At 42.6% G+C, this 24,905-nt stretch overlaps 1 protein-coding gene across 3 annotated transcripts in view; it reads left to right on the forward strand.

Moving 5' to 3' along the window:
- PREX1 (phosphatidylinositol-3,4,5-trisphosphate dependent Rac exchange factor 1) overlaps positions 1-24,905 on the forward strand; it is a 115,695-nt gene that overhangs the window by 34,251 nt on the left and 56,539 nt on the right. For all 3 annotated transcript variants that reach the window (XM_059862461.1, XM_059862459.1, XM_059862460.1), the window contains exons 2-4: positions 13,995-14,066; positions 18,320-18,442; positions 23,409-23,513. In XM_059862461.1, coding sequence (XP_059718444.1) covers positions 13,995-14,066; positions 18,320-18,442; positions 23,409-23,513 — 300 coding nt within the window. The remainder of the gene's footprint in view (positions 1-13,994; positions 14,067-18,319; positions 18,443-23,408; positions 23,514-24,905) is intronic.

A 24,905-nucleotide genomic window follows, 5' to 3' on the forward strand; every position in this document is an offset into this window, starting at 1 on the left:
CTGAGGTTAGAACTTCCTAATTCTGTAGAATTATGCCATGCAATCAGCATGTGCATTTGAAACAGGTGCTTTATTGTATGGTGCCAGTGATAGAAGAGCAGCCAGCCGAGAGTCAATACAGTGAGCAGGGAGTAATTTGTGTGGTCTGTTTCAAACCAAATGGTCATGCATAGCTTTACTGTGGTATTCAAAAAATAAAGAGGTTTAGCACAGGTTCTGTACTTAGCAAACAGTAATCCAATACTTTGCTTTTACTGTTTTCTACTCCATTTGCCAGAAGTAATAAAACAAGGAGTAGCATAGGGACTTGTGGGTAATTGCATCTTGCCTTATGTTGCTTTTCAGAACAGTAAGTGAAATCAACAAATGTTTGGATTGCTACCTGGAGAGAGCCAGGAGTCACTGAAAAGGGCTTTGAGCACACAGCAGCCCTTTACCATTGAGAGATCTTGCAGTGCCTCGAAGACTGTTCTACTAGGGGAGAAATAAAGTCAAAACAAAAACTCCAGGCACCTTACCAGAATATATATAAAGGGATTGTAATGCTTATAGGTTCCACTCAAATCTGGAGGCACTAATAGCATGACAAACTACATTTTCCATTGAATAGATAGTAAGCATCAGAATCATATAATGCACAGCCGCCTAGCTATTGTGGTGATGTGCTCCCAGCTGTGAGGTGCTTTCAGTAGAGCATTGCCCTGAAGAAGAGTTTAGGTTTTTTGGAGGTGCATTAAAGAATAAGTAAAATAAATATAAATACTTCTTGTGACATCCTGTGCTTATTACTTCCTGCTGTGGTTTCTCAATGTTTCTCATGGGTGTTTTGTATTACCTGCTTTCAGTCCCAAGTGGCTGACAGCAAGAGCAAGGCCCTGTGCTTTGGCATGGCTGTTTTTGTGTTGTCAGGGATGTTGGTGTCAGAGCTTTGTGTTGGTTTTTCAAAGTTCAGTTAAGTGCCCTGGAGGTTTTTTTTGTCATTTCTTGTTTAGCTTCTCTTCTGCTTCCTGCTGTAAGACTAGCAGAGAGTATTCTAAGCTTCCCTCCCCAGAAAACCACAGGACAGCTTTCAGCATCGGTAGATTGAAAAAAGGAAGGTGGGCTCTTCCTGGTTCGGATGTGTGATTCCCGGAGTACAGAGAGCAAGACTCTGCTTGGGCTGTTAGCAAAGAAGGAAGGATTTCAGTTCCAGTTTTCCTCCTGTTTTTGCTTTGTCTACCATCTGTAGTGCATTTAAACACAGTTCCTTAATTTGGTACATGGCTCAAATAAAAAGGGGTTTGATAAAGGATCCTGTATTGATGTGGAAGTTGATGGAGCATCCAGAATTTCCTGGTACCTTTACTGTGCAAAGACTGAAACAGTTCACTAGAACAGATGTTGCCTCTATAAGCCTCTAAACACTTATTCTTAAAAAGATATTAGGTCTATTGCATTTTCTATGGGAATGACCAACACTTATTTAAAATGTCTGATGTCTAAATTCAACTTTTTGTGTGTGTTTTGCCTTTTAAGTTGGCTAATGCAGTTGTGCTTAGGTAGGCAAATTGGGTGTGTTTTTTTTCTCAGAATAGCCAGCTATTTAGCAGAGTAGCTGTGAAAAGAGATCCACAAATGAAGCTTATTTATAATCCAGGACTTCACACTTTATTTTGTAGAAATAAAATTGGTTACTGTTTTAATACAAAACTGAGTTGAAACAGACATTTATTTAATTGGCAGAACTTTAAATTCCAGCTTTATGTAGGGAATTCCAAGCATCTGCACAGATGCACCACAAGCCACTGGCAGTCTGAGAGTGTTTCTTTTATGAAATTCTGTGGTGTTATTCCACTCTAAATATTTTATTACAAATAAAAGCCCTGCTCTGTGTGAGCACTCAGTAACTGGCAATCAGCTGAGTTCATAGATGCAGTTGGTACTCTTGCAAAGGCTACATTCAATCCAGTGTGTAAATGTGGTAGATGAGGTTTAAAACAGCTATTTGCTTTGGCCCAGCATGCACCTGAGCTTGGCAGCATATTTTGAGGTTTGTTCTTTGGACTGATAGAGATGGATCTTTGGGGGAAGTAGTGCCAGCAGTGTCAGAGGTGACTGGCAATGGACTTGGATTGGGAGCTGCTGCACTGGCAGAAAGGATGAATGGCAGAATTGGCTCTAAAGGGAACTCTGTGTGTGAATTTCTGTGCTAGACTGTAGGTGTTACTAGTCAGTCTCTAATGAAAAGGCAGCTGAAGGGGAAGTATTGCAAAAGAGAAGATGGCAGCCTGAATGAATGGTTTACTAAACTCACCGGCCAGTGCATTGGCATGCAGGCTGTGTGCTTGATGCCCTTTCTTCAGCAGGGACAATTTCTGCAGCTGGATGGAATGGTGAACAAAATCATATGTAATCCTAACGGCAGCTCTGCAGATGTGAGATACCTACACTGAAAATAGTTCAGTTTCCAGACGACCGTCCTGGTGATAGGTCCCTAAGCTGCTTTAATAATTGTTTTTGTAATGCAGGGGAGAAAGGTGTGGCAGTACTGAGAAAAGGGCAGGTTGCAGAAACAGATTTAGAATTGGAGAGATGTTTCCAAGCAATGTAATGCTTCAGATGAAGGAAGGTCAAATTTTACCTGGTTTTAATTTAAAAATGTCATGGTACTTCAAAAAAACTGTTTTGATCACGAAGCCCCTTCTAAAATTAAAATTTTAGTAATTCTTTTTAAGGTTTTCCATCTGTTTGCACCTCTGTAAAGAAAGAGCAAGTGTATATACCAAAGCTACGTTTTTAGCTTTGCTCTAGACTATGCATAGATTAGAAGCACAGCTGCCAACATCTCCCTCCTGCTGCAAGCCAGAACTCCAGACCTGGCAGCAGCAACAGCAGCATGGCCTGGCACACCCTCCAGGCCAGTGCGAGGCCATGGGAAGGCTGGGGAGGGCAGTCTGCCTGCTGGAGCCCTCCAGTTCAGGGGCTGCAGCAAGCTTCACTAGCTCAACTTCCCCTTTATGTTTAAAATATAATGGTCTCATTCTTCACTCCGTTTCACAGGAAGCTGGAGTTTAAGACTGTGTGTGATATGATTGTGTTCTGCAAGAACGTGTGTGCAGAGAAGGAATGCCACCATGAGAGAGGATTTCTTCAGTCTGTCACAAGAAAACTAATGTATTTGAAGGGGGACTATGAAACCCAGCTCTGGCTGGCTTGAGGCAGTAGGACAGGCAGTGGTTTTAGACTCTTCTAGCTCTCAGACCTGACAAAATGGCATATTTTCCATTTGTCCAAGAGGAAATGTGACTGCTAAACATTGAGTATTGGGGGCAGTGAAGAGTTTAGGTCTGTCTGGGCACCCCAAATGGGTGTGGTTTTGAGTAGCATAAGTGTTCTAGGTATGTAAAGCTGGGCAGGAACCCTGACCCAGTAAGCTGAGTAAGCTTTCTCACGATATTTCTGAGGTGCCCTGAGGTCAGAGCTTGGCTCTAGAGCACTCTGCAGTGGCCTTTAGGTCTGTAATGCTGTTTCTGAAAGAGAAGAAGAAAAAAAACCAAACAAGGGCCATGAATGACATTGCTTTCAGGGAGATTTCTGATTTTGTTAAAATGTTGGCATTTTATTTCATAATTAATTAAGGATTTTCTCTTGTCTGTTTTTTCCCAAACAGTCTGTGCTTTCCACTGTGTTCGGCAGACTGTTGGGGAAACTCTGAGCCATTCCCACGAGCATGCAGGTGGTGCACGCTTCGAAATGGTGCAGGTTGGTTAGGAAAACCAGCTCAGATCAGCTGCTGGACCTTCAGCCAAACCGTCTGTTCCTGCCCTGGGGTAGTAATAAAAGTGTACTTGTGAGGTTCATTTGTCTAATTCTTTTTTTAAACCAACATGTGAAAGATGCTCTTCGGTTTTTTCCCCTCTCTTTTTTTGTGTGTAAATAATTGCAAATACATCAAGGCAGATTTTGCATGTGCAGCTGTGCGTGACACCCGTCTGTGTGTGCAAAGGCAGTCACCGGGTGAGGGCGAAGCACATGCTAAGAAATTGGCAAGTCAGAAGCTGAGTTCCTTTCTTTCCTGTGGTAGGAAGTGTAAATGCACTGTGTTGGAGGTTAGGATTGCTCCTTTTGTTTTCTTTCTCTCAGGGAACTTTCTCCCATCTGTTGCTGAGAGACAATAATCACCGGTACTTAAGAGAGACGGAAGCAGCGGCCGAGGTTCAGGGCAGGGGTGGCACTGGCTGCTCTCTCAGCTTAGGGGATTCTCCTGTAGGGAGAGGCACCGGGGGCTGGGGCAGGGGCAGGGGCGGCTCTGGCTCTCCGCTCCCGGCACGGAGGGGAGGCAGGGCCGCCGAGGCAGGGCCGCCGAGGCAGGCCTCACTGCGGGGAGCTCGCCGCCGCTGCCCGGCTCCGGCCCCTGCTGCTGCTCCCACCGTGAGCGAAGCTCCGCTCGTAGGAGCGCCTGTTGGACTGGGACCTTATCGACACCTGCCTCACCGAACAGGGGACCCTTCGCCAGCTGCCAGGGGCCCCAGGGAAAACCCGGGACCCCTCTCCCGGCCGTGTTGGGGAACCGGGCTGCTGCTGCCCAGCCCCGCCAGACAGACCTGCCCTGCAGAGGAAACCTCTGGAAGCAATCTCAATGTTTAGAGCCAAAGTCTGATGCTAAAATGGCTTATGAGAGACAATCTTACGTACATATCATTAGGGCATAGACAGTGTTCCTAGGAAATGAGATCCTGGGATTTTGTTACATGTTCGCAATGTAGATGAAGTGGGTCACCTGAGATAATGCTATGTGAGCTTTAGATTCACAGGTAATTTAGAGCAAGTGTCAGTGAACTGATGGCAGTCAGCTGAACTGGTCTACTTCAGTTAGGTGAAGTCCTAGGCTGTGTTGCAACTAATGAAGAGTATTCCATGGACTTCAGGGAACTAGATTTAATTTTAAAGTTCTCCTCTGTGTTGTCTATTTAATATTCAGTGTATTAAGTGTATTTCCATCACTGGGAAAAGAAAGAGTAGAAGAGGAAGAGAATAGTCTTTCTGATAGCGAAGTTCTTCAGCTTAGATTGTTATCTTGAAATTTTACTTGAAGAAATTCTATTTTTTGCTGCAGTTTTTTTCATCATCTTGATTTTACTTTTTTTGGATACTGCTTGATGTTTCTAGTCTTTCTGATGCTTTTACCTCCCTCCTGAAAAAAGAGTAGCTGTGTACAGCCTGAAACCTGATGAAACATCCCCTGGTGCTGATAGGATCTTAGTAGTTGGAGCCTCTAATGTAGAACTGGTTGCGATCTGCAGGCATGCAATCTTCACTATGAACACAGTGAATGTAAGTAATATGAGTTGAATCCTGAAAAATGCATGTGTTGTTTACTGGGCTTTTACTTCTGAAACACTTTTGTTAAAATACCGTTAAGACTGAGTAGACTCAGACTTGTCCAAATTTAATTCTCTACATAAAAGTGGAATGAAGTAAACCACACTGTTCAACCAGACTTTGTCCTGAAAGCATTTTGAAGAGTGCCATGGTACAGTAAAATGATTAAAATAATTTCATTATTGTAGAACAGGGAAAATGACATGAAGAGGCCAGTAAAAGGGAGAATATTCCAAAGGCTTGAGAGAATTACACATGTAGCTTTCTTAAGTTTCTTTTGAAAATCCAAACACATACATTTTCTATTGATATTTGAATGGACTGGAATCTTCCAGGGATAGATATTCAGAAAAGGGCATGGTTAAGCAAAGAGGAGGGGTTTGGGGTTTTTTTTAAGTCTACAATAATGAGATTATTCAAAGTGTTATAGAGATAACGTTGTACAGGAGGGAGAGATATGTAGAAATTAATAGTAATGAGTCCTGAAGGATTTCAGAGGTGAGAAATATAGCTTTTTGGGGCCATGAAGTGAATTGGGATCTTCTGACCTGTCTGAGAATGCAAATATTAGTGACTGGGGGGAGGAGGGACTAGCAGAGGTCAGGGCAATGACAGAGAAGAGACAATGGCCCTTCTGCAGCACCAGCCTGCCTTTCACTTCACAAAAGGTTTTTGCAATTTAAATGAAAACCGCTCCTCCTTAAGAAAGGGATCTCTCTTTGGAGTGAGAAACACTGCGACGTATTTCTCTATGACTTTCTTTAAGTTCCACCTCCCTCCATCAGTCAAAGCATGAATTTGGTTTGACTGGCTTTTTTTGTTGCAGAATTCCTGTGTAAACAGCAGTATGCTGGAAGTGCAGATAATGGTCCGGGATCTTTTTAGAGCTTTCTTTGTATAAGACTTTTTCTGTGAAGTGCTGCTAGATCAGCACACTTGATTAGTCCCGGAATACACCGCCGTGCTGAGAATTGTGTGCGTGTGAATTTTGCATGCATCAACTTGCAGTGCCCCCAAGTCCCTAAGCGTCCGTGAGTGACTGAGATGGTCCTGGTTCACTTCTAGAGACGACTCAGTAATGCTCACTGCCCTGGAATTTGTATTTGCCGATGCAGTGAGAGGGGTACAGCAGAGGTGGTCTGAGCCAAATTTGTCACCCAGAAAGAGAAAACCTTTCTAGATGGTAATTCGGCCTCTCTTCTTAAGCATCCCCCTAGAGCAGTGACTTATCCTCTAAGTTGCCTGCCCTGCCCATTGCTCTGTTGTAATGGGAACCTGGATCACTAACTCAGGGAAGGCTTCAGCTTTCAGGGGTGTGAGTAGATGAGGTCAGTCCTCACTTAAGCCCCAGAGATTTATTGACAGAAGCCATTTTGTGCTGGACCTCTGTCAAGAATTTCAAAGTGAGAGGAAAGCAGTTGGAATGTCTGAGTCCTTAAAGCACAGCTGAAAGTCCCAGTGCTGTGCAAATCCAGTATTTTGTGTTTGATTTGACGTTATAGGCAGTGTAACAATGACAAGATAGATATAAGATAAATCAGCCAAGTGTGGTCATAACTGCAGGAATCTTAAAATTCAGGATTGGCTAAGGACAAATCAGAGTTTTGGAATTATCTCAGGCATGTACTTCATATTAGCAGTAGCTGTTTCTCTTATCTAGTATTTAAAAAAACAATCAAGTTTATTTATTCAAACATTTTATTCATACATGCACTTATTGATTAATTTTAAATAGCAGAATTTCTGACTGCTCCTTTATATTTCATGTAGTATTTATTAGCATTCACCATATGTCAGACTAAGAAGTGGGGAAGAAGTTTCAAATTGCCATGATTTGCTTAGTTAATGTTTATTGAATTGCCAGTACGAGTGGTGGTTTTGTAATATGGGTACACGTATCTATACAATTACAAAAAATACCCATCAAAAGTATACTTCAGGTCAAAGGATCTCTCCCTTGTGACATATCTGAATTTTGCAACTGAAGCTACATTTCTTTTCTGAGGGTCTTTCCAGTTTCACCTGAAATGGAATCTGCTTATTTTGCAAATGTTCATGCAGTCTGCTGTGGGAAGAGATGGTGCCTCCTGTAACTCCTCTGCTTTTGTGTGTGTGAAATGATTGTGCAGCTTCTACAGCTCAGACTGTCTGAGCTGTTTGCAGAGAGTGTTTGATACCCCATGATGTGTGTGACTTTTTCTTTTTTTTTCTTTTTCTTTTTTTTTTTTCTTTTTGCTTTTTATTAATCACCTTGGTTAGCTAATAATTTAGTTCCTCTTCAGGGGATAGTTTAAAAAAAAAAGTACCAATAAGCTTTGAGGCATTAAAGCCAGTTTGATACACAGGAATCCTGAAATTAGGGCAATAAAAGATATTTCTGGTGTTATTTCCTCTTACTAAACACCTCTGTCTATCAGACAAATCCCTGTTCAGGTGTTTGCTGATGAATTAATTTGCCTGTAGAGCTCAGCTACAAGTACCGTGTTTTTGCAGAGTTGCTCTTGCTCACAGTGATGGCTCTATTCTTTAGGAGAATTTTAGTGTAATGAACTCATCAGATGCTTAAGTTCTTCCTTCTTCTCCAGACACTGATAATTTAAAATGTGCTTTATAGAAATATAAATATAGCAGCCAGTAATTGAGCAGTGAGGGAATACTGGATTGCCAGTAAGAGGTATAGTAATAGGCTCTTTAAAAGTAGTGCTGTTGCTTCAGTATTTCTCCATTTTTACATGTGTAATGCTAGTAATGTCAAAGGAGTTGCTTCTGATTTCCAATATTCTAACTTAATTTCACAGCTGAAAAACCTGAATCAGGCCCAGTATTCTACATTGTATACTGGTTTTTGCCCAGGACAGCAAGAGATATTGGAAAACCAGTCTTCTGTATTTGCTCAAGAATTACTTCATCTGTCTTTAAAATCCAGCAGACTCTAGGATGGACAGCAGTAGACCTTGGTTAAGCTGCACAGCCCTGCAGGCCATGGCGGGAGCAGCAGAACTGAAGCAGGGTGAGCCTCAGCCCAGCTGAGGCATCTGGATTCCAAGCTGGGTGGTGACCCAAGGCTGTGAGCCCTGCAACACCCTTGAACGGAAATGCCGAAAGATTTGAATAGCCCTGTGCAGTCATTGTTAGGTTACTTTGAGATTATTTATTGCATTGTGTTTCAGACCTCAGGTCAACTCAGGCAAGATCTGCATTTAACATGTGGGATGGGGATGCAGGATTTTTCTTTCCTGTCATTTGTGTAGAGCTTTAGCTTATGAACTTCTTATCTGATAGAAAGCAAAAGAACATGATCAAAATGACATGGTTCAAAGCTAACAATTGAATAATATGAGCAAGGATGCATCTGCTCTTAAAACTTGCACTTCAGCAAACACTCCTTTTAATTTGTCAGACTATTTCAGTAAAGCTGCAAGGTTCCCAGAGTACCTTTGAGCTGCTTTGCTAAAGAAATACGTTTTTTTGGTACGGAGGCAAATTTAGTGGCAACACTAATTCAAGTGATGAAAAAAAGAGAAATTAAAATTACGTCTGCAAGTTCTTGTTCATATATATGACCCTTGTGCTGCAGTTGCAAGGTGAAGATGTTAGCTATGGTCAAATGTTGTAATTTATTGTTCATGTTGCCTCTTAATTTGTCAGTGTGAACACCTTTTCTTGGAAACAGGATATCTGCACTTGCAAGAAGCTTTAAACAATTGATGGCACAAGTGTAAAGCAATTTATTAATATTAACTCTGAAAATTCTAGAATCATTTAGATCCCTGGACCCTTGTTCTGAATCAGTCCTGATCACTGATGAGTTTAATGAAATTGTCTCACTTTCCTCTTAAGTGCAATGTGACATTCCAGTCAGCTGTTCAGGAAACAGGTTTGACAGGATTGTGCTTTAAGTTGTTCTTCTCCAGCAACACAGGGACCAGTTGCCTCACCACTGTCTGTTTCTGTTCTCCTTTTCATTTCCCTAAGGGGAAGGCACCCTTTGCCTCCCTTGCTGTTTAGTAAGAAGTCTCTTGCTATTTCTGAATGTTTGAGGAAGTATCTGCCTTAAACATGAGTTTTGAGAAGGGGCATGAGCAAACTGTCGCTGCCTCATCCCAAGTGTTTGGCTTGTGTTATTTCTGCTACATAGAAGATGGAAAATACTAATTTTCCCAGGTTAAGGCTACAAGCTGAGTTCAACAAGGCTCATATGAAAAGCATTTAAGAGTTATCCCAGTTGCTTCTTGTGTTTCATGTGTGCAACTGTTTCATGTGACAACAACTAACAATTAGCGTATTCTTTCCTTAAAATATGCTCTGTGCTTTTGTGGTTTAGAGGTGCTGCAAAGACACTAAAAACAATGAGATTTCATTGAAACAGTGGATTATGAGGACTGTGAATAGAAGAGCAAAACACTTTTATACAAAAGGGGCCATTAAAAAGTACTTAATTAATGAAATGAACTTCTGTACTTAAATTTCATTCTAGATTTGTAATATGTTTCTGTTAGTCTGTATTGGAAGGAACTTGTCTAACATGATGTGAAGCAGAAAGGAAACATTTCACTGCTCATTCTGATTTGTCATAGATTTGCTTGAATCCTGCAAGGCTTTGTACTGTAAAACAAACTATAAATCATGCTCGTGTGTGACATGAGGAGCATCAGCTGTGGCCTGCTGAGTTTGGGAACAGCAGACCTCTGGGACAGCAAGTTACAGTGCACAAATAAACATTGTGTTACCACAGCAGAATTTTAAACCAAAACAAGTCTTCTCTGGACTGTTTTCCTAATACTGAGCGCATTAAAATGGAAGATGGGGCCTTTACAATCTTTGTCAGGAGAATGAAAATTTACCAGCCTGGTTTCCCATTTTTTCCCTGCCTTGTGCCATGACCTGTTCTTGTTCTGGATCCATAGGCTCTTCCAGTGCTTCTGTCTTCCTCTGCTGCCCAAACAAACAGCTTGGGTTGCTCAGACCTGGCCCAGTGTGAGCACAGTGGAGCACTTGGAGTGGCAGGGGAGCAATGCAGCGTGGGGGGAATAAGGAGGAAAGATGTCAGCCATCTTCCTATCTTCTGCTTTTTGTGAAATCATTGTCCTTGTAAGTCCTGACCAGGCTACAACAAGAAGGTAGAAGGAGGCAGAGCCTACTTTTGTTACCTGTTCATCAGTTTCAGCTCTTTAGCAGTCTCAGTGATCTGCAGTTGCTTGTTGTTTCAGTAATACCTGATAGTTTCAGAGAAGAGGAAACCTACGGCGTGCCACAGTAGAGATTTCTGCTCTTGATTGCAGTGGAGGGGTGATTGTGATCATCTTGCAGTGTCCTAGGAATAATTTTCAGAGTCCCTAGGTCATACTTCCAAAATCTCCTAAGAAAGCTGACCCCCATGCTTCCACATCTCCTTGGAAGCTAGTTGCTGGAGAGATTGAAGGTGTTGCAGATGAAAAGGGTTATACTGTGGGGTCCCTGAGAGCTCGTTGTGAAAAATGCCAAGGACCAGACCCCTTGAATTTATATATGAGTTGTGTAGAGTGTGAAGAGGTTGAAGCAGCATGAGAGAATTTGTCTCAGTAAGTTTAGGTGGCCAGACAATGTTTTACCTTTTCAACTACTTCCTCTTCTATAACAGAATATTTTGGAATGTAAATAAGATATAGGCACGGCAGTTTTTTTAGTATTCATCTATCACCACCTTCTCTCTTTTGGCATCACTTTTGTGATGTTCTGGTCCAAATAACTCTGATTTTCCAGCTAAATTAGTAGGTCTCATGAAAGATCATAGCACTCTCTTCTCCCAAAAGAGTTGCACACTACTTGTGTAATAGATCTTGGAGTCTGTGTCACCAGGGGACTAGAGGGCTAGTGCTCGTACAGATGAGCTTAGACCCTAATAAAACAAGGAGCACCAAAAAATCACTGGAGAAGTTTGGGAGATGCTGACCTGAATGTCAGAATAACATCTCTGGGAAAAGGGTTGCTTTTTCCAAACAGGAAGTGGTTGGGAAGAAAGTGGTGTTGCCATGTGAAAGGACATGCAGCATTATCTCCGTGAGCTGCTGTTTAATAGCTTGTGGTTTTCATGCTTTGAATGACTGTGTTGCAAAAGATTCTTCTTGCACCTCAGTAGGTACTGAAAAATGGGGAACAAACTTGTTCTGCATCCAGTAAGTTTTGTTAATTTGAGGGGAATTGCATTTCGGAAAGTAGGCTATTAAATTTGTAAGACCAAAATATTTTGTAATTGTCTTGTTTTATTATTACTGGATAGACTGCTGTCCATGCGCATGAAGGCAAATCAGAGGCTGTAGGAGATTTGAAAGACTATCTACAAAGTTGACTGTCTGTTTCCCTTCTAGGTCTTTCATCCTTCTTCCTCTCTCTGCTTCTATGCCGTTTTTATTTTTAGTTTGATTTTCCTCTCTTCTTTTCTCCCTTTCTTGTGCTCACATCATGTGGTCTTTTCAGACAACCATCACAGAAAAGCTGTTTTTTAGATTAACAGTCTCCACTTCTTTATTAAGTGGCCTGTAACAGCTAATGTAATTTGCACTTCCTGTATACAGCTCTCTATTATTAGACCTTTCATACTGGGACTGACATGTAGGTAACTATTAGTCACCAGTGGAGCTGCTAATTATGTAGATTAATTGATCATTTCAGTTGGGTTTGTTGTCTCCAAACATGTTTGTGATTAAAGCAAGGAAAATCACTGCCTGACTTACCGTTAGCAAATGAGTGTCTCTAGACTGATGTGCCACCTTGTATGACTCAGATGCCTGGTCACTAATGCTCAGCTCTCACACCCAGCCCTGAAGTGGGAGTGCAGCAGCTATTCCTCCTGTCATCAGGCATCATGCTGAACACTTCATCTCAGGCAGGTCCCTGACTGCTGCTGAGTGCTACACTTCCTGGCCAGATTATTTGCAAGGTGGAGTGGCTGGTCCTTAGAAAATAACCCCTCTGTCACTGGCACATGTGTCCTGTTCCTTTGATGCAGGAATCTATTCTTCAGACTTAGTCCCCACAAACTCCTCTGAGTTCTCCCTATCTAGCTGGAATCTAGCCAAGATCTTCTTCCTATTTAGCAATACTAGAGGAGCAATGTGGTTATGGTCCCTGAAATTTGTTCAAAAGCAGGTTGGAAATCCAGGACTAAAAACGAATGTAGGGTCTCTTTGCCTCATTAATCACTGTCTTCTTTACTGGTACCTGCCCTGTAAATGGCTGATGAATGACAGAGAGCAATGCCTGAGCTGGAGCTGAGATGTGCTCCTTTTAGAGCTGAAAGTCAGAGGAACGTATTTACTGTCTGACAAGCAAAACACCAGAGATGAAGGCATTCCATAAGCTGTAAGTTTGTTTTAGTGAAATTGCTTCTTAACAGGTTGTAAGCTGCTGCTGATCCCAGCAGGCAAAAGGGAAAAAGCAAAGGAGGAGTATGCACCAGCTGACATGGACCTTGCTCAGGAATAGTTCAGCTTTTAAAAGCTTTTTATTATCAAGCTGTAACAAAGCTGCTTTGTGCCCTAAATAAAGACATGACCAACTTCCCCTCACTCTCTCAGGTGGGTAAGAGAAGTTCTTTCATCCTTTATCATTGCATTCCCCAGGGCTCACTCCTTTGTGTGGGAGGCAAGTTAGAAACCACTGACAAGACCAGAGAGAAAAGCGCTCTTCCCTTCTTTGCCGAGGTTATGTAGTTTATTGCAGCAGATTCTGTCCTCACGGGCTGCCTTTCAGTCTCTCCTGCAGGTGTTTCCATCTCTGCTGGTGCCTGTGGATAGGAAAATCCTCTGCTCTCTGTTCAGAAGTGCCTTTTAGCCAGTAGTTGCTAAACCTGTGGAGTCTTGAGATAGAAATCCCATGCAGTGTTCTTTTCTAAACCCTTCCCCCTGAATCAGATAGGTTTGTGGATGTGTTCAGTGCAAATGCAACTTCCGGTAGCCAGAGTTTGCTTTTCAGGCTGATATTCAGATCACTGTCCATTTGTATCTGGCCTAGAGCTTTTTATTGATTTGGCTGTTAAAGCCAGAGTTGTGCAGAGCTGAGAGAAGGAGAAACCCGACCTAAGTGAAAAGTTCTGACATTGCTTTGTTGTTTTTTAACCAACTGAAATAAAGTGAACAGGACAGCCACTGTCTGGTGATTTCCATTTCCCTTCCCTGCATACTGAGGCTGTTGAACTTGTCCCTAGCCCCAGCTCATTTCTCTGATGTGCCTCAGCTCCAGCAGTGTGACTGTCCCTTCCTTGTTACTGCAGTCCCTTGCTGACACACATCTCTGTGGGCCAAATACGCTGCCCCGGGGGCAGAACAGCTGCACCCTGGAGACACAGGAAACCTTCAGAGGAGCCAATGGACCCTGCTGTTGTCTACGGCTAGTAACAGATAATTAAAGCTAAAAGCTTCAACAAAGGGAAGACATTTATTGTCAGGCAGAGCCCAACAGCTTGTAGGAAATGTCTTTGGTAGTGCCTGCATGCAGCATGGATATCTGTGGTGGGGGGGTTCCTAAATGTTTACATTCTTTCAGTCTTAAAGGTAATCAGCCACACTGTGTCGATGGGAACCTAGAGGAAGAAAAGGAATGGAATCAAACTATTATCAAACAATTTGAACATAAATCTTCTTTTATCTTTGCAGGCATTTCTTCACCGGATCCGACAGAATGCAGTGGACAAAGCTGAGAAGTACATAACAGAGGAGAATGTTAAGGTATTTCTTCTGTCTTCCTTGTTTTCTTGGTAGGGGAAGTGATATACAAGGAAAGGCTAGATTCAGGGTTATGAATATCAAATATCCTCTTGTCATATTGATGCTTATTATTAAGCTGATTCCCTGAAGAAAAACTGTCAACATGTGCTCCTGTCTGTCAATCTGTTTGCCCATTCTTATAGCTGTCATCTTCCAGTAATTTTTCATCTCAACAGCTAATTTTAGTAAAATTTGACAACAGAATAGTGTTGTCAGAAATACTAACCTTTGGCAAGATTTGTGAAATGCTGGGTAGAGTACTGAGGAACCATTTCAGTGTTTTTGAGAGGAAAGGCAGGGAATCCACAGCCCTGTTCTGTTTTGCTTGACAGTATTCACTTAGCCAATTTGCATCTGCTGTTTTCTACTAATAGAAATTTGATAGGGCTTATGAGAAGGAGGCAGGAATTTTCCTTTGTGTTTTTGTGAAAAGGAATTTGGGTTTTTGTGGGAGGCCTACATATTGTGAGACCCTTGCATGAGGAGATTCCTGAATGCATTTTGCACTGGCAATAGTTAAGGGACGTAGAGAACTGTGAGGTACAGGCTTCTGTAGTGCCTGTGTTCACAGGGGTGCATGTTGTTCATTAATGTCATAAATACACAAAACACTTTCTTGTAGTTATTTGGCTAAAAAACTTACCTTGTACACATATGCGCATGAAACCAAACCCCTCTTCATACACAAACGCAAGTGAAACCCACTGGTGACTGGGACAGAGCACAGTTTGTTTGCCACTGGATGGTGCTTTACTGCACTTGTGTTTGGTCCTGGAGCTCCTGAATCAGCAGCAACTTTGCCCTGTGGGAGCTGGGCAGCTGCAGGAGGTGTGTCACACCTGCAGTGCTGCTGCAGCTGGTGCATGGTTCCCCTGGCTCCTCCGTTTCCCATGCCAGGCTTCCTGCATGTACCAGGTGACCAGGGTTCCAGCCCCACCTTGGCTGTCAGTTCTTGAGGCCAGCAAGGTGTGGTATTGACTGGTGGCATCAGAAGGGGCTGTGAACAAGACTGCTGGCAGCTTTGTGGAGCTCAGCCTCTTGCTGTCTTCAAATCTGGAAATTTCCTCTCTGCAAAAACTCACTGTCCAGCATCTGGAGTAAGTTTGGGGTGGCTGAAGAAAAAGTAGACAAGTGATTAGTGACAGTAGACTTTGTGTACATAGAAGTGTTTAAAAACTAAGCTCTGCATGAAAATAAACATACACAACTGTTTGTTGACGTTGATGACAATTATTCTATAATTTTTCATGTCATCAAAATGAATACTAATTATGACTTCCACATAATCAGATGCAGTGCCTACAAATCCTGTACAGCAGAATTTGTACTTGAAGTTTCTTCATACTCCTCTGGGGAAGTACCACTTTATTTTTGTGTCATTCCTGAAATGTCTGGGGGGATCTTTTTGAGGCCACTGTGAAACCTCATTTATTGCTGTTATTCCAATACCCAGCTTTCAGAAGAGAACTTCCCTTCAGTAATAAAAGGTTTATGCCTATTTCTGGTGTTTCTGGTGAAACAGAATTACAAGGCACAGTTTTCATGTGTCCGTATTTTCCAGAATTAATATTGTCTCCTCCTTCCACCCCCCATCGCCTGGTATACCGAAGAATTTGTCTTTCCTGCAGTTGAATGATACTTGTTTGTTATTTCCCACTCCTTTCTACCACCTAGCTGGTAGAGCCAGGAAAAGTATGGTGGTGTTGGGACTTGTGATAATCGGCTTGCTGATGTTATGTGTCTTGAGTCACAAGAGAGCTGTGAGAGGGCTGGCAGTAGAAGAGACTATAAAAGTGATTTGGCAGCTTATGTAAGGAGCAGCCCATCTTTACTCTCTTTCTTCACGTGCAGAAATGCCTAGAGGAAAATACAGGGCCTTCAGGCAGTCACTCACCTCTGAGCAAAAGGAGAATGGTTTTTAAGATAAGTTGGGTTATTGCCTCCAGTATTATTTTGCAGATTTCTCCTACAGCTGGTGGTAGGCACGAGAAATTTCACTAATCTTTAGCCCCTGTAGCCCTCTCCAGAAAGGCTACACTGAGTCCTGTGCCAGGCCCAGATTTTACAATTGAGCCAGTGACTAACAGCTGCAGCAGCGTCATAAAAAATTGGTTTGAATTTATTCACTGCCTCATGTGGGAAAAACTCTCCTGATGTGTTACTTATATGCTATGCTCGCAGCAGGCACTGTTGTCACTTCACTGATAGAGCAGTTTGAGGGCAGTACAACTTGAGGGTGTGCACAAGGCTGGTAACTGGATTTGGTACAGGAGCCTGTGCAATCAAGGTCTGTCTGCTGCCTTGATTTTCAAGCCACTCTTACCTGCAAATTCTGCTGCAAGCAGAGCTTTACTGATCACCTCAGAATTCATTAGCTTGCACAGATACTCCTTGGATCAAAAACCACCCCTGAAGACTGCTCCTGAAGGATAAAATCATCCCTGACAGATGTTTTCCTCTTGCTTGTTAATCCACTTCTGGCACAGCTTCTGGCAAAGCAATGCAGGCAAGGGCTACTGCATCAGCACATCGCTTTCAGCCACGTTTGCAGAACGCTTGCAGGCTCCACTTGAATTAGCACAGTAAGTTTTTAGGGAACAATGAAAGGATCCTAGATCCCTGGCCTTTTTTAGGGTTCAGAGCCAGTTAGTGCAAATTCAGTGTGTTGGAATCTTTCATCTTTTTGAGAACTAGAAAGGAGCTCTGAGGCACAAGTGGGCAATTATGATGGTGCAGAGCACTGCATCTCAGAATTCCTGAAGGGAGAGGGAAGCAAAGACAAGGAAGATACAACAGGCTCTGCTCTGGACAGGCAGTCATCTTGAAGGAGGAGTTTGATTGAGATAAATACTCTGCCTGTCTTTATGAATAATGGAAGTATGGAGTTGAACTTGGCTACCTGCAAAGAGGAAGGTCTTGAAGTCCTGATCTTGACTCCCCATGCTAAACCAGACAAACTTGTTTTAAACCAGGAATTGAGGTTTCAGTCCTAACTTTAATGATTAGACTTAATTTACAGATTATTGTTTGTCTGAATTGCTCCATATCACCAGCCACCAGGCTGACTCAGTGCTACATCTGGTGAATAAATTCCACTGCATAAAGTTGAAGAGTTTAATGTTAAAGTAAGGCATTTTAGGAAGTGTTTGGAGATGTTAGGCGTGATCACTTCCCACAGCAAATGCCAGGAAGATGAAGGCTGGTTCTGTCACGCTGCATGCTTTCAGGTCACCTGCTCACTGAGCCAGATCTGAGAGGCTTCTTCCAATGTGAAAACTTACTTGACTGCACTGCAGGTCTTCTCTTTGCAAGTGACATAGTTAAAGCAAAGTGATAGAAACATTGTCTGCAACACGTATATCACTGCAGACTTCAGGATTTACTTTGCCCATTTGGCCTTCTCTCCAGTGGCTGCCAGTACTGTTAGCTGTCACCTCACATCAGGACTTCTGCCCATCTCTAGGTAGTATTCCATCTCCTACACGTGGATTCGCACTTTCTTCTCATATTTTGTATGAAAATGACCAAGATTTATAATGTGTTTATAACATCTTTCACCCTGGTAGTTTATTCCCTTTAGCATATGTATTTTCTAATCACAGGGATCATTTAACTGTCACCATTACCTTTTAATACAAGGTTGAATGAGGGGCCTCTTCCCCTCTTCATGTGCCTTTTGGTGTCACTGAGGTCAGTGAAAGAGAACTTTAAATGCTACTCTTGAGGTTTGTGAGAAGTGTACACTATTCTGTACTCTGGGCAGTGTATGGCTGGTTCCATATGGCAGATTTTGTCTCCTATTTACAGGTACACCCTTGTGTGTGATACTTTCAAGTCCCTTTCTATCAGAAAGGGATTTCTAATGCATGGGAAGGAAAGGCAGACTACTCCCTGCTTCTGTCTCCTGCAAAAAGAGTTTGGCCTTGTGGTTCCATTTACCTGGATGTTCTCATAGGAAATATTCTCAAGACTTAAAAGAGGTTGCTTGCATTTATCATGCTTAATTTTCAGCAAATACTTCAGTAGCAATAAAGATTTTTATAGGGGGCTAGGAAAAGGGCACATACAGTGTAATTCATTATTTACAAGTCCCTGTCTGAGCTCTGGATCCTATCATGGTAAGTCTAGAGCTCCACAGTATTTTGGCATTAGTACTTAGCAAAAAATGCTGACATATATTAAAAACGAGCAATGTTTTTCTTCTTATATTTCAGATCTTATTTTCTAACATTGAAGACATTCTTGGTGTTCACAAGGAGTTCCTGGCTGCTCTGGAATTTTGTTTGCAACCAGAACCCCAGTCTCAGCATGAACTGGGAAATGTTTTCTTAAAATTTGTAAGTACAATGACTTAATGCTATCTGAAAATACAGTTTCCTGTCATAAGCTCTCCAGCCCCTTAACAAGCCCTAATCTATAAGGTTTGTAGGAATACTATGACAATGCGTGTCTTGTATGAAAGTTGTAGGTAGGGTGGGAAAAAACTTGTGAATGAGGTTAGAACAATGGACACCACATCAAACTGAGGTAAACAACAATGTATTTTTAGAAACTCTTCCCTTTCCTGTTGAATTTTTTTATTTTTTTCTCACCCATCTGATCACATTTTATTGCTGAGAATTTGTCTGCTTTTGTTCCAAAAGTTTCAAAAAAGCAACACAATTTCAAGTGCCTCAGAAACAGTACTCCTGCAGGTGCTTGCCTGGTATTGCAGGCAGGGGTGTGTGATGTTCGTGCTCCCTGCCCATGCAGCCCTGGCAGCAGCCGGGGTGCCCGTGCAGCCCTGGCAGCAGCCCGGGTGCCCGTGCAGCCCTGGCAGCAGCCCGGGTGCCCGTGCAGCCCTGGCAGCAGCCCGGGTGCCCGTGCAGCCCTGGCATCAGCCGGGGTGCCCGTGCAGCCCTGGCAGCAGCCCGGGTGCCCGTGCAGCCCTGGCAGCAGCCCGGGTGCCCGTGCAGCCCTGGCAGCAGCCTGCGGTTGCGGGTTGCAGCAGCCGCTTGCTGCCAGCACTGGGCGTCCTGGCGGGGCTCGGGAGCTTTCCTCACAGCACCCGCTCTTGCCATTTCACCCAGGGAAACCGTGGGGAACATTTCTTTGGTCTTTTGTTTTGGGCAAGGTTCTGTTGTTGCAATATGTTCAGAAGTAGTGCTGGAACTCACTCAGTGCTGCTTTTTCATTATCATCAAATCACATTGAGTCCTGTGGGGAGCTTGCAGTGAGAAAGTGACACAAGGCCCCTGAATCTTGAATGTATTGGTGTATCCACTGTTGTGATCACCTGGCAAGGTCATTCCTGGTCCTCATTATGAGTCCAGTACTTGTCAGCAGCCCGATGTTAGCAGAGGTGCTTTTCTTTAGAAACTTAGTGTTAAAAATACTTAAAAATTAAAAATTTGGTGAATAGTTGAGAATTCTTGAAGCATTGTTTTATCCAGACACTGCATTTTTCTAGTGGACCACGTTTTCTCTAAGTTTCTGTGTATCCTTGTAGCAATCCCCAGATTCACCATGTGGAGTTCCATCAGACTGCAGTACTTGAGTCCTCTTCATGAGATTTGTGTATCCTTAATGTCCTCTAGTCTACATAGGCCTGACTCTTCCTGGTCTTTCTTGGCCTAGAAGAGCCTTACTTGGCAATGATCCACCAGCCTTCAGAAATAGATCACTGCTTTTATAGAAGCATGGAATCATCAAGGTTGGAAAAGACCTTTAGGACCATCAAGTCCCACGTCAACCCAGTGCCACCACCATGTTCACCATTAATCCGTGTGCCCAAGTGCCACATTGACACCTTTTTTGAATACATCAAGGGATGGTAGTTGTTATGGGCCCAGTATTGTCCCAAGGACCTTTAGTTCAGAAGGATTCAAGACTTGAGTAACACCTAAAGCAAGCAAGCAGATTTTGCAAGAATTCCAAAAAAGACATTAATGCATATTGTCTTTTTGAAATATTTTAAGAGACGATGAAATGTGCTTGCTCTGATATTCAGGTGTGAAAAATTGTTTTCCTTCAGAAGACAGACACTGTCTGCCCTACTGTACTCCATTTGGTCGGGTGATCAGAAATTCATTGTCTGATGGTAGGTGCTAGTGTTTATTCTGGAGCTGCAGTGCAGTATGACTGTAACAGATGGTACAGAACATCCTTGAATATTCATTCCAAATTCAGTGTACAGCCTTAAACAGAACCAGCATGTGAGATGTATCTGTAATGTCATAGAGGGCATGTGGGCTGACCGTGGAGTGACCACACCTTGTGAGCACCGGCTTGCTTTTGCAGGGCAGGAAAGGGTGTGTGACAGTGTGTGACTGAGCAGAAGAGCAGAGAATTGTCTGATCCTTTGTTTCTGATATTGCCATATTGCTAGAGGTTTGGGGATGTAATAGCTAGAATCTTGTTCTGGGGAAATGTGTGTTATGCTCATTTTTTGGAGCAGTGTTGCATGAGTGATCAGTTTTACTGTCTAAGTCATCAGGGATGTTGTTTCATTGAGACTTATGTCTTCTGTTTAGGTTTTTGATGTTGACAAGGTTGGTTTCAGCCTGCTTTGAAACAAGAAAATGCCATGCCTTGTTAAAAATATGTTCAAATAAAATGTTGCAGTTTTCCAAATGTCTTATTTGCTTTTTTCTAGTCAAAGCTGTTTTCAAATTTGCATTAATTTGTGGGCAGTACTAGTGGATCCAAAATAACATGTTTGGAGGTTAAAGACTTATTTTAACCAAACTGAGAACAGTACAGTCTTACTTCTGTCACCAAAACAGAAGGTCTAGCTGTGTATCCAGCAGATTTGCTGAGTAAGGAAGTGCGTTGCCATTTTTATCTGGTCACATCTCTGACCATAATTGCACTTCAACCTAGAGCAACTGCAGGTTCAGAATTCCTGCGCTAACGTCTGTAATTATGTAACTGATAATTTCCTCACCAGGCTATGGGAGAGCCTAGGACTGAATATCGCTCAGAGAGGAAATGAAACACTTCAGACATGGAGTAATTTTAAGCATAGTTCTCATATTTGTGGGTCGATGGCATGGGGTACAGCTGGGAGAGACTTGAGGAAAGCACTCTGGTGTGTGTATAATTATTGTCCTGACTTGAGCTTTAGCAAAAGGATTTTGTCATCATATAAATATAGCCTCCCAAACTCCAGGCACTCAAAGCTGCAGTGGAAACCTGAGCAGTGACATTTTGTGTGCCCTGATGTAACAGATGATTCTTTGTTAATGGCTGCTGGTTTTAGTGTTCAAGCATGGTGCTTGTGTGCATCCAGGGAGTTGAGAAGAAGTGATTGGAGATGTGGGAAAAACTTCTATGTCTGTTTTACTCTGTAACTCTCCTATTTTTATGGATGACAACAATCCTGTTGCCTTTTTCCTATTGTGCTGTGGACCCAGGCCTGCCTTTTCCTGCATCTGGTGGTCAGAAACTTCTGTTTCTTTACAGCTTCCCAGTATTGCACCCCAATAGCAACATGAACAGCTGCTGATGAAGGATAAAAGTCCTGAACATCTGCATTCCATCTCTTTGCACCATACCCTTTGTGGCTGTTGTTTTATTTGCTCTGTACCATTGTTCTCATGTTTGAACACACATCTATTTATTTTCAGTTCTTTCTTTTGAAGTACAAGGAAAGGAAAAATTAATTAAACCAAACCCAAAAGCATTTTACAGATTCTGAACATTTATATCTAACCATTGAACATCTGACCAGAATGTCAAATTCTCCTAAATTAATATAAATGCAATTTCTATTCCTTATGACAATAGCAAAGGGGATACCCAATGACTGCAGCTGTAGTCCCATGCTAGTAAACTCCTTCAGCTCTCAGTAGTTCTTTGCTTGGATCACTGTGAATGGTCTTAAAAGTAGCAAGATGCTGAAAGTACCTTCAGCTGACACAGGAAGCTCTAAGAGTGCTAGGACTCCAATCAAAACTCCAAAAAATTATCTTCCAAATTCTGGGGAGATTAAAAGGTTCAGATAGAATGTTTTCAGACCAGAATCCTGCTGTGAACACAACAGCAAACTCTGGAAGGCATTGGCTACATGGCTTGGTGCTCTGAGATGGTAGCTCTAGAAAGCCTCACATATTACCCTGCACAATGCCACACTAATGTTTTGAAATTATTTTTGATATGCAAACTAGCTTGTCTGGGTACCTATAGATGGTGCTGCATTATGGTATAGAAGCTAACCTGAGCCAGGAAATCAAGTGCTATCCTGAGAAGCACTCAAAAGTGATGGGTTTTTTTGCTTCTGAATCATTCATTTTGCCTAAAGCCTAATACAATCTCATGACCCTCCTTTTATTCTAGTGAATGCAATACTGGAAGCTCTGAATATAGCTGCTGAAAGTTCACCCCTTCCTACCAGCTTTGAGAGGATCAACTCGCCCCTTGCCGTATCTGCTTGGCATTGGAATAGTTGTTCCTGCTTCTTTTGTGAATCACTCCAGTGTTTCCAGATATCTAGTGTTTGCAATGGGTTCAGCGTCTCTGATCATTTTTAGATAGAAGGAGTTGCACTGTCTTTGAATCTGAAGATCAGTAGAGCAGAACTTGCTGACCCTGACCTGCCAGCTGACCTTCATTTCTTAACAGGGGGTTTCATTCCAGCATGTGCTGGTGGGTGTGACGTCCCAGCGTTAGTAGCTCAATCTAGTTGTGAAGCTACCCTTCCCTTCCTTTACTATCTGTAATATGTTGGTTATTTGGTGTGTATTTGGTGAAATTCTTCCAGTTACAGAATCTGTTATACATATTTAAGTTTTGTCTGCTGCTTGTTTCAGAACACAGTAAACTAGCCAACCTACTGGGGCCTGGCTCTCACCCCTTGAAAGGCAGGGGATTTCTTTGTGTTATAGTTCCCCTCCAGATCTCAGAGCTTCTTTCAGGCCTTGGCTCTTCCACCTGGCATTCTTCTGCAGGAGTGGTGAGCTCCCTTGCTCCTGGCTTTGTTTTGCTTCTGGTTACTTTCATGGAATATCCTGACACAGATGCAAGTATTCCTGATAGCAAAATCCCTCCTTTCAGGAAAGAATACCAGTGATCTCAGTGGAGCATTAAGAGGAAAAGTGCTGAAAGTCTCAGTGCTCAGAAGAGTCTCTGTTAACTTTCAACAGTAAATCAGGAATTAGTAAGAACCTATATACATTACTCACATTACGAGTGTCACACACTTCCTGAAAACTCCAATGCTAATGCCTCTTGGAGTCCACCTCTGTTTATAAAGAATTTGGTAGCAGACTGGCAAAATAATCTCTCCAGTGGTGTCTGAGTCAATAAGTTTGTTTTTCCTTGCAGAAAGACAAGTTCTTTGTGTATGAGGAGTACTGTAGCAACCATGAGAAGGCACTCAGACTGCTGATGGAATTGAACAAGATCCCCACAGTGAGAACATTCCTTCTGGTAAGCACCTTCTCTAGCACTCTTGACTGAATGATCTGACTTTGCCCTGTGCTCATAAAAGCTCTTTGGTATCCCAGGAATGCTGGGCATTTTACAGGTATTACCCACTGCAGGTATGGAGCACTCAGGGTGGAGGGGCACTGAAATCACTGGTGAGTTGAGGCACAGAACTGAGCACTACCAGCAGGAGTGATAGCAGTGGAAACAAGGAAGATTTTCTTTTTAAAAAACAACAGAAAAACCACGCGCAGATGAAAGGAATAATGCAATAAGTCAGCAGCAAGACTGAGGCTAGTTCCCATTGGATGTGGTCCCCTGCTCAGTTCTCTTACCAATTCACATTTTACAGGCTCATGAGAAAAATGTGACCTGCTTCTGACACCCTTTTCTCCATGAGTCCAGTTGAGGGCAAGAAGTGTAGTCTGGATGAATTGTATTGAGTGCATCATTGCTGCTTAAATCAAAAGTAACTAACTCCCATCCAAGGAGGGACTGTGGCCATACAGCCTTCAAACCTGCCTTAGAGGCTGGGCTGGAAGGAGAATCAGTCAGTGCGCACTGCCTTCTACCTCTGCATTCCTTACTTTTCTTTCCTTTCTTAGTTATTTCTCCTCCTTGCTTTCACCCCAGTTGTGCTTGATTTTTGAATGTCTTGTTTTCTTGACCATGGATGAGTGGCATTTGTAATGGGGGTGGCACATAGATAAGGGAATAACTTGTCACATTAGCTTTTTTCCTAGTAAATTCTATGAAGTGAAATGAAGACTGTCTTTCTTGCAAAGGACCTGGTTTTCTTTCTGCTCTTTTTTTTTTTGCTTGCTGTAAAAGTTCTGTTCTTTCCCAATGTAGTACAGCAAAAGAAAACTTCCATATAAACATCAGTCACAAGCAGGACCAGAGCATTCCTTTAGCCACAAGATATAGGCCTCAGAGGGAACCCACCCTTGTGCTGTTGCATAGGCAGAGTCTCTTGTCATGTCAGAGTTTTAATGAACTTATCAAACCATTACTTTGAATTACTAAATGACCCTTACCTTATTCATGAGGTTTTTTTAGGGTGCTTCTGCTGGGGGAAACCAATGAGAAAGGTGACGAAGGTGCATGTAAACCCAGTCCTTCCCAACCTTCAGAATGTCCTCCACTTCCACTGTATTGACAAAGTTTTCTGTTTGTCTTAGAGACAGCAGCTGGCAAACTGATTACGAGGGACAGCAAAGATGTCACACTGTCTTCTGTGGCTTGCTGCAGCACCTGAATCCAAGAGACTTAAAATTGCAGTAAATGTGGGAAGAAGGGCTGCACTGATGTGTCTGCTTAGCTGTGGTGCTGTAATTTCTTCCAGGCCTGCCTTCCCTTCTCTGCCTCCCAAACCAGTGCTACAATGCTACTATG

This window comes from Haemorhous mexicanus, chromosome 18 (assembly GCF_027477595.1).
Source record: "Haemorhous mexicanus isolate bHaeMex1 chromosome 18, bHaeMex1.pri, whole genome shotgun sequence".
Lineage (NCBI taxonomy): Eukaryota > Metazoa > Chordata > Aves > Passeriformes > Fringillidae > Haemorhous > Haemorhous mexicanus.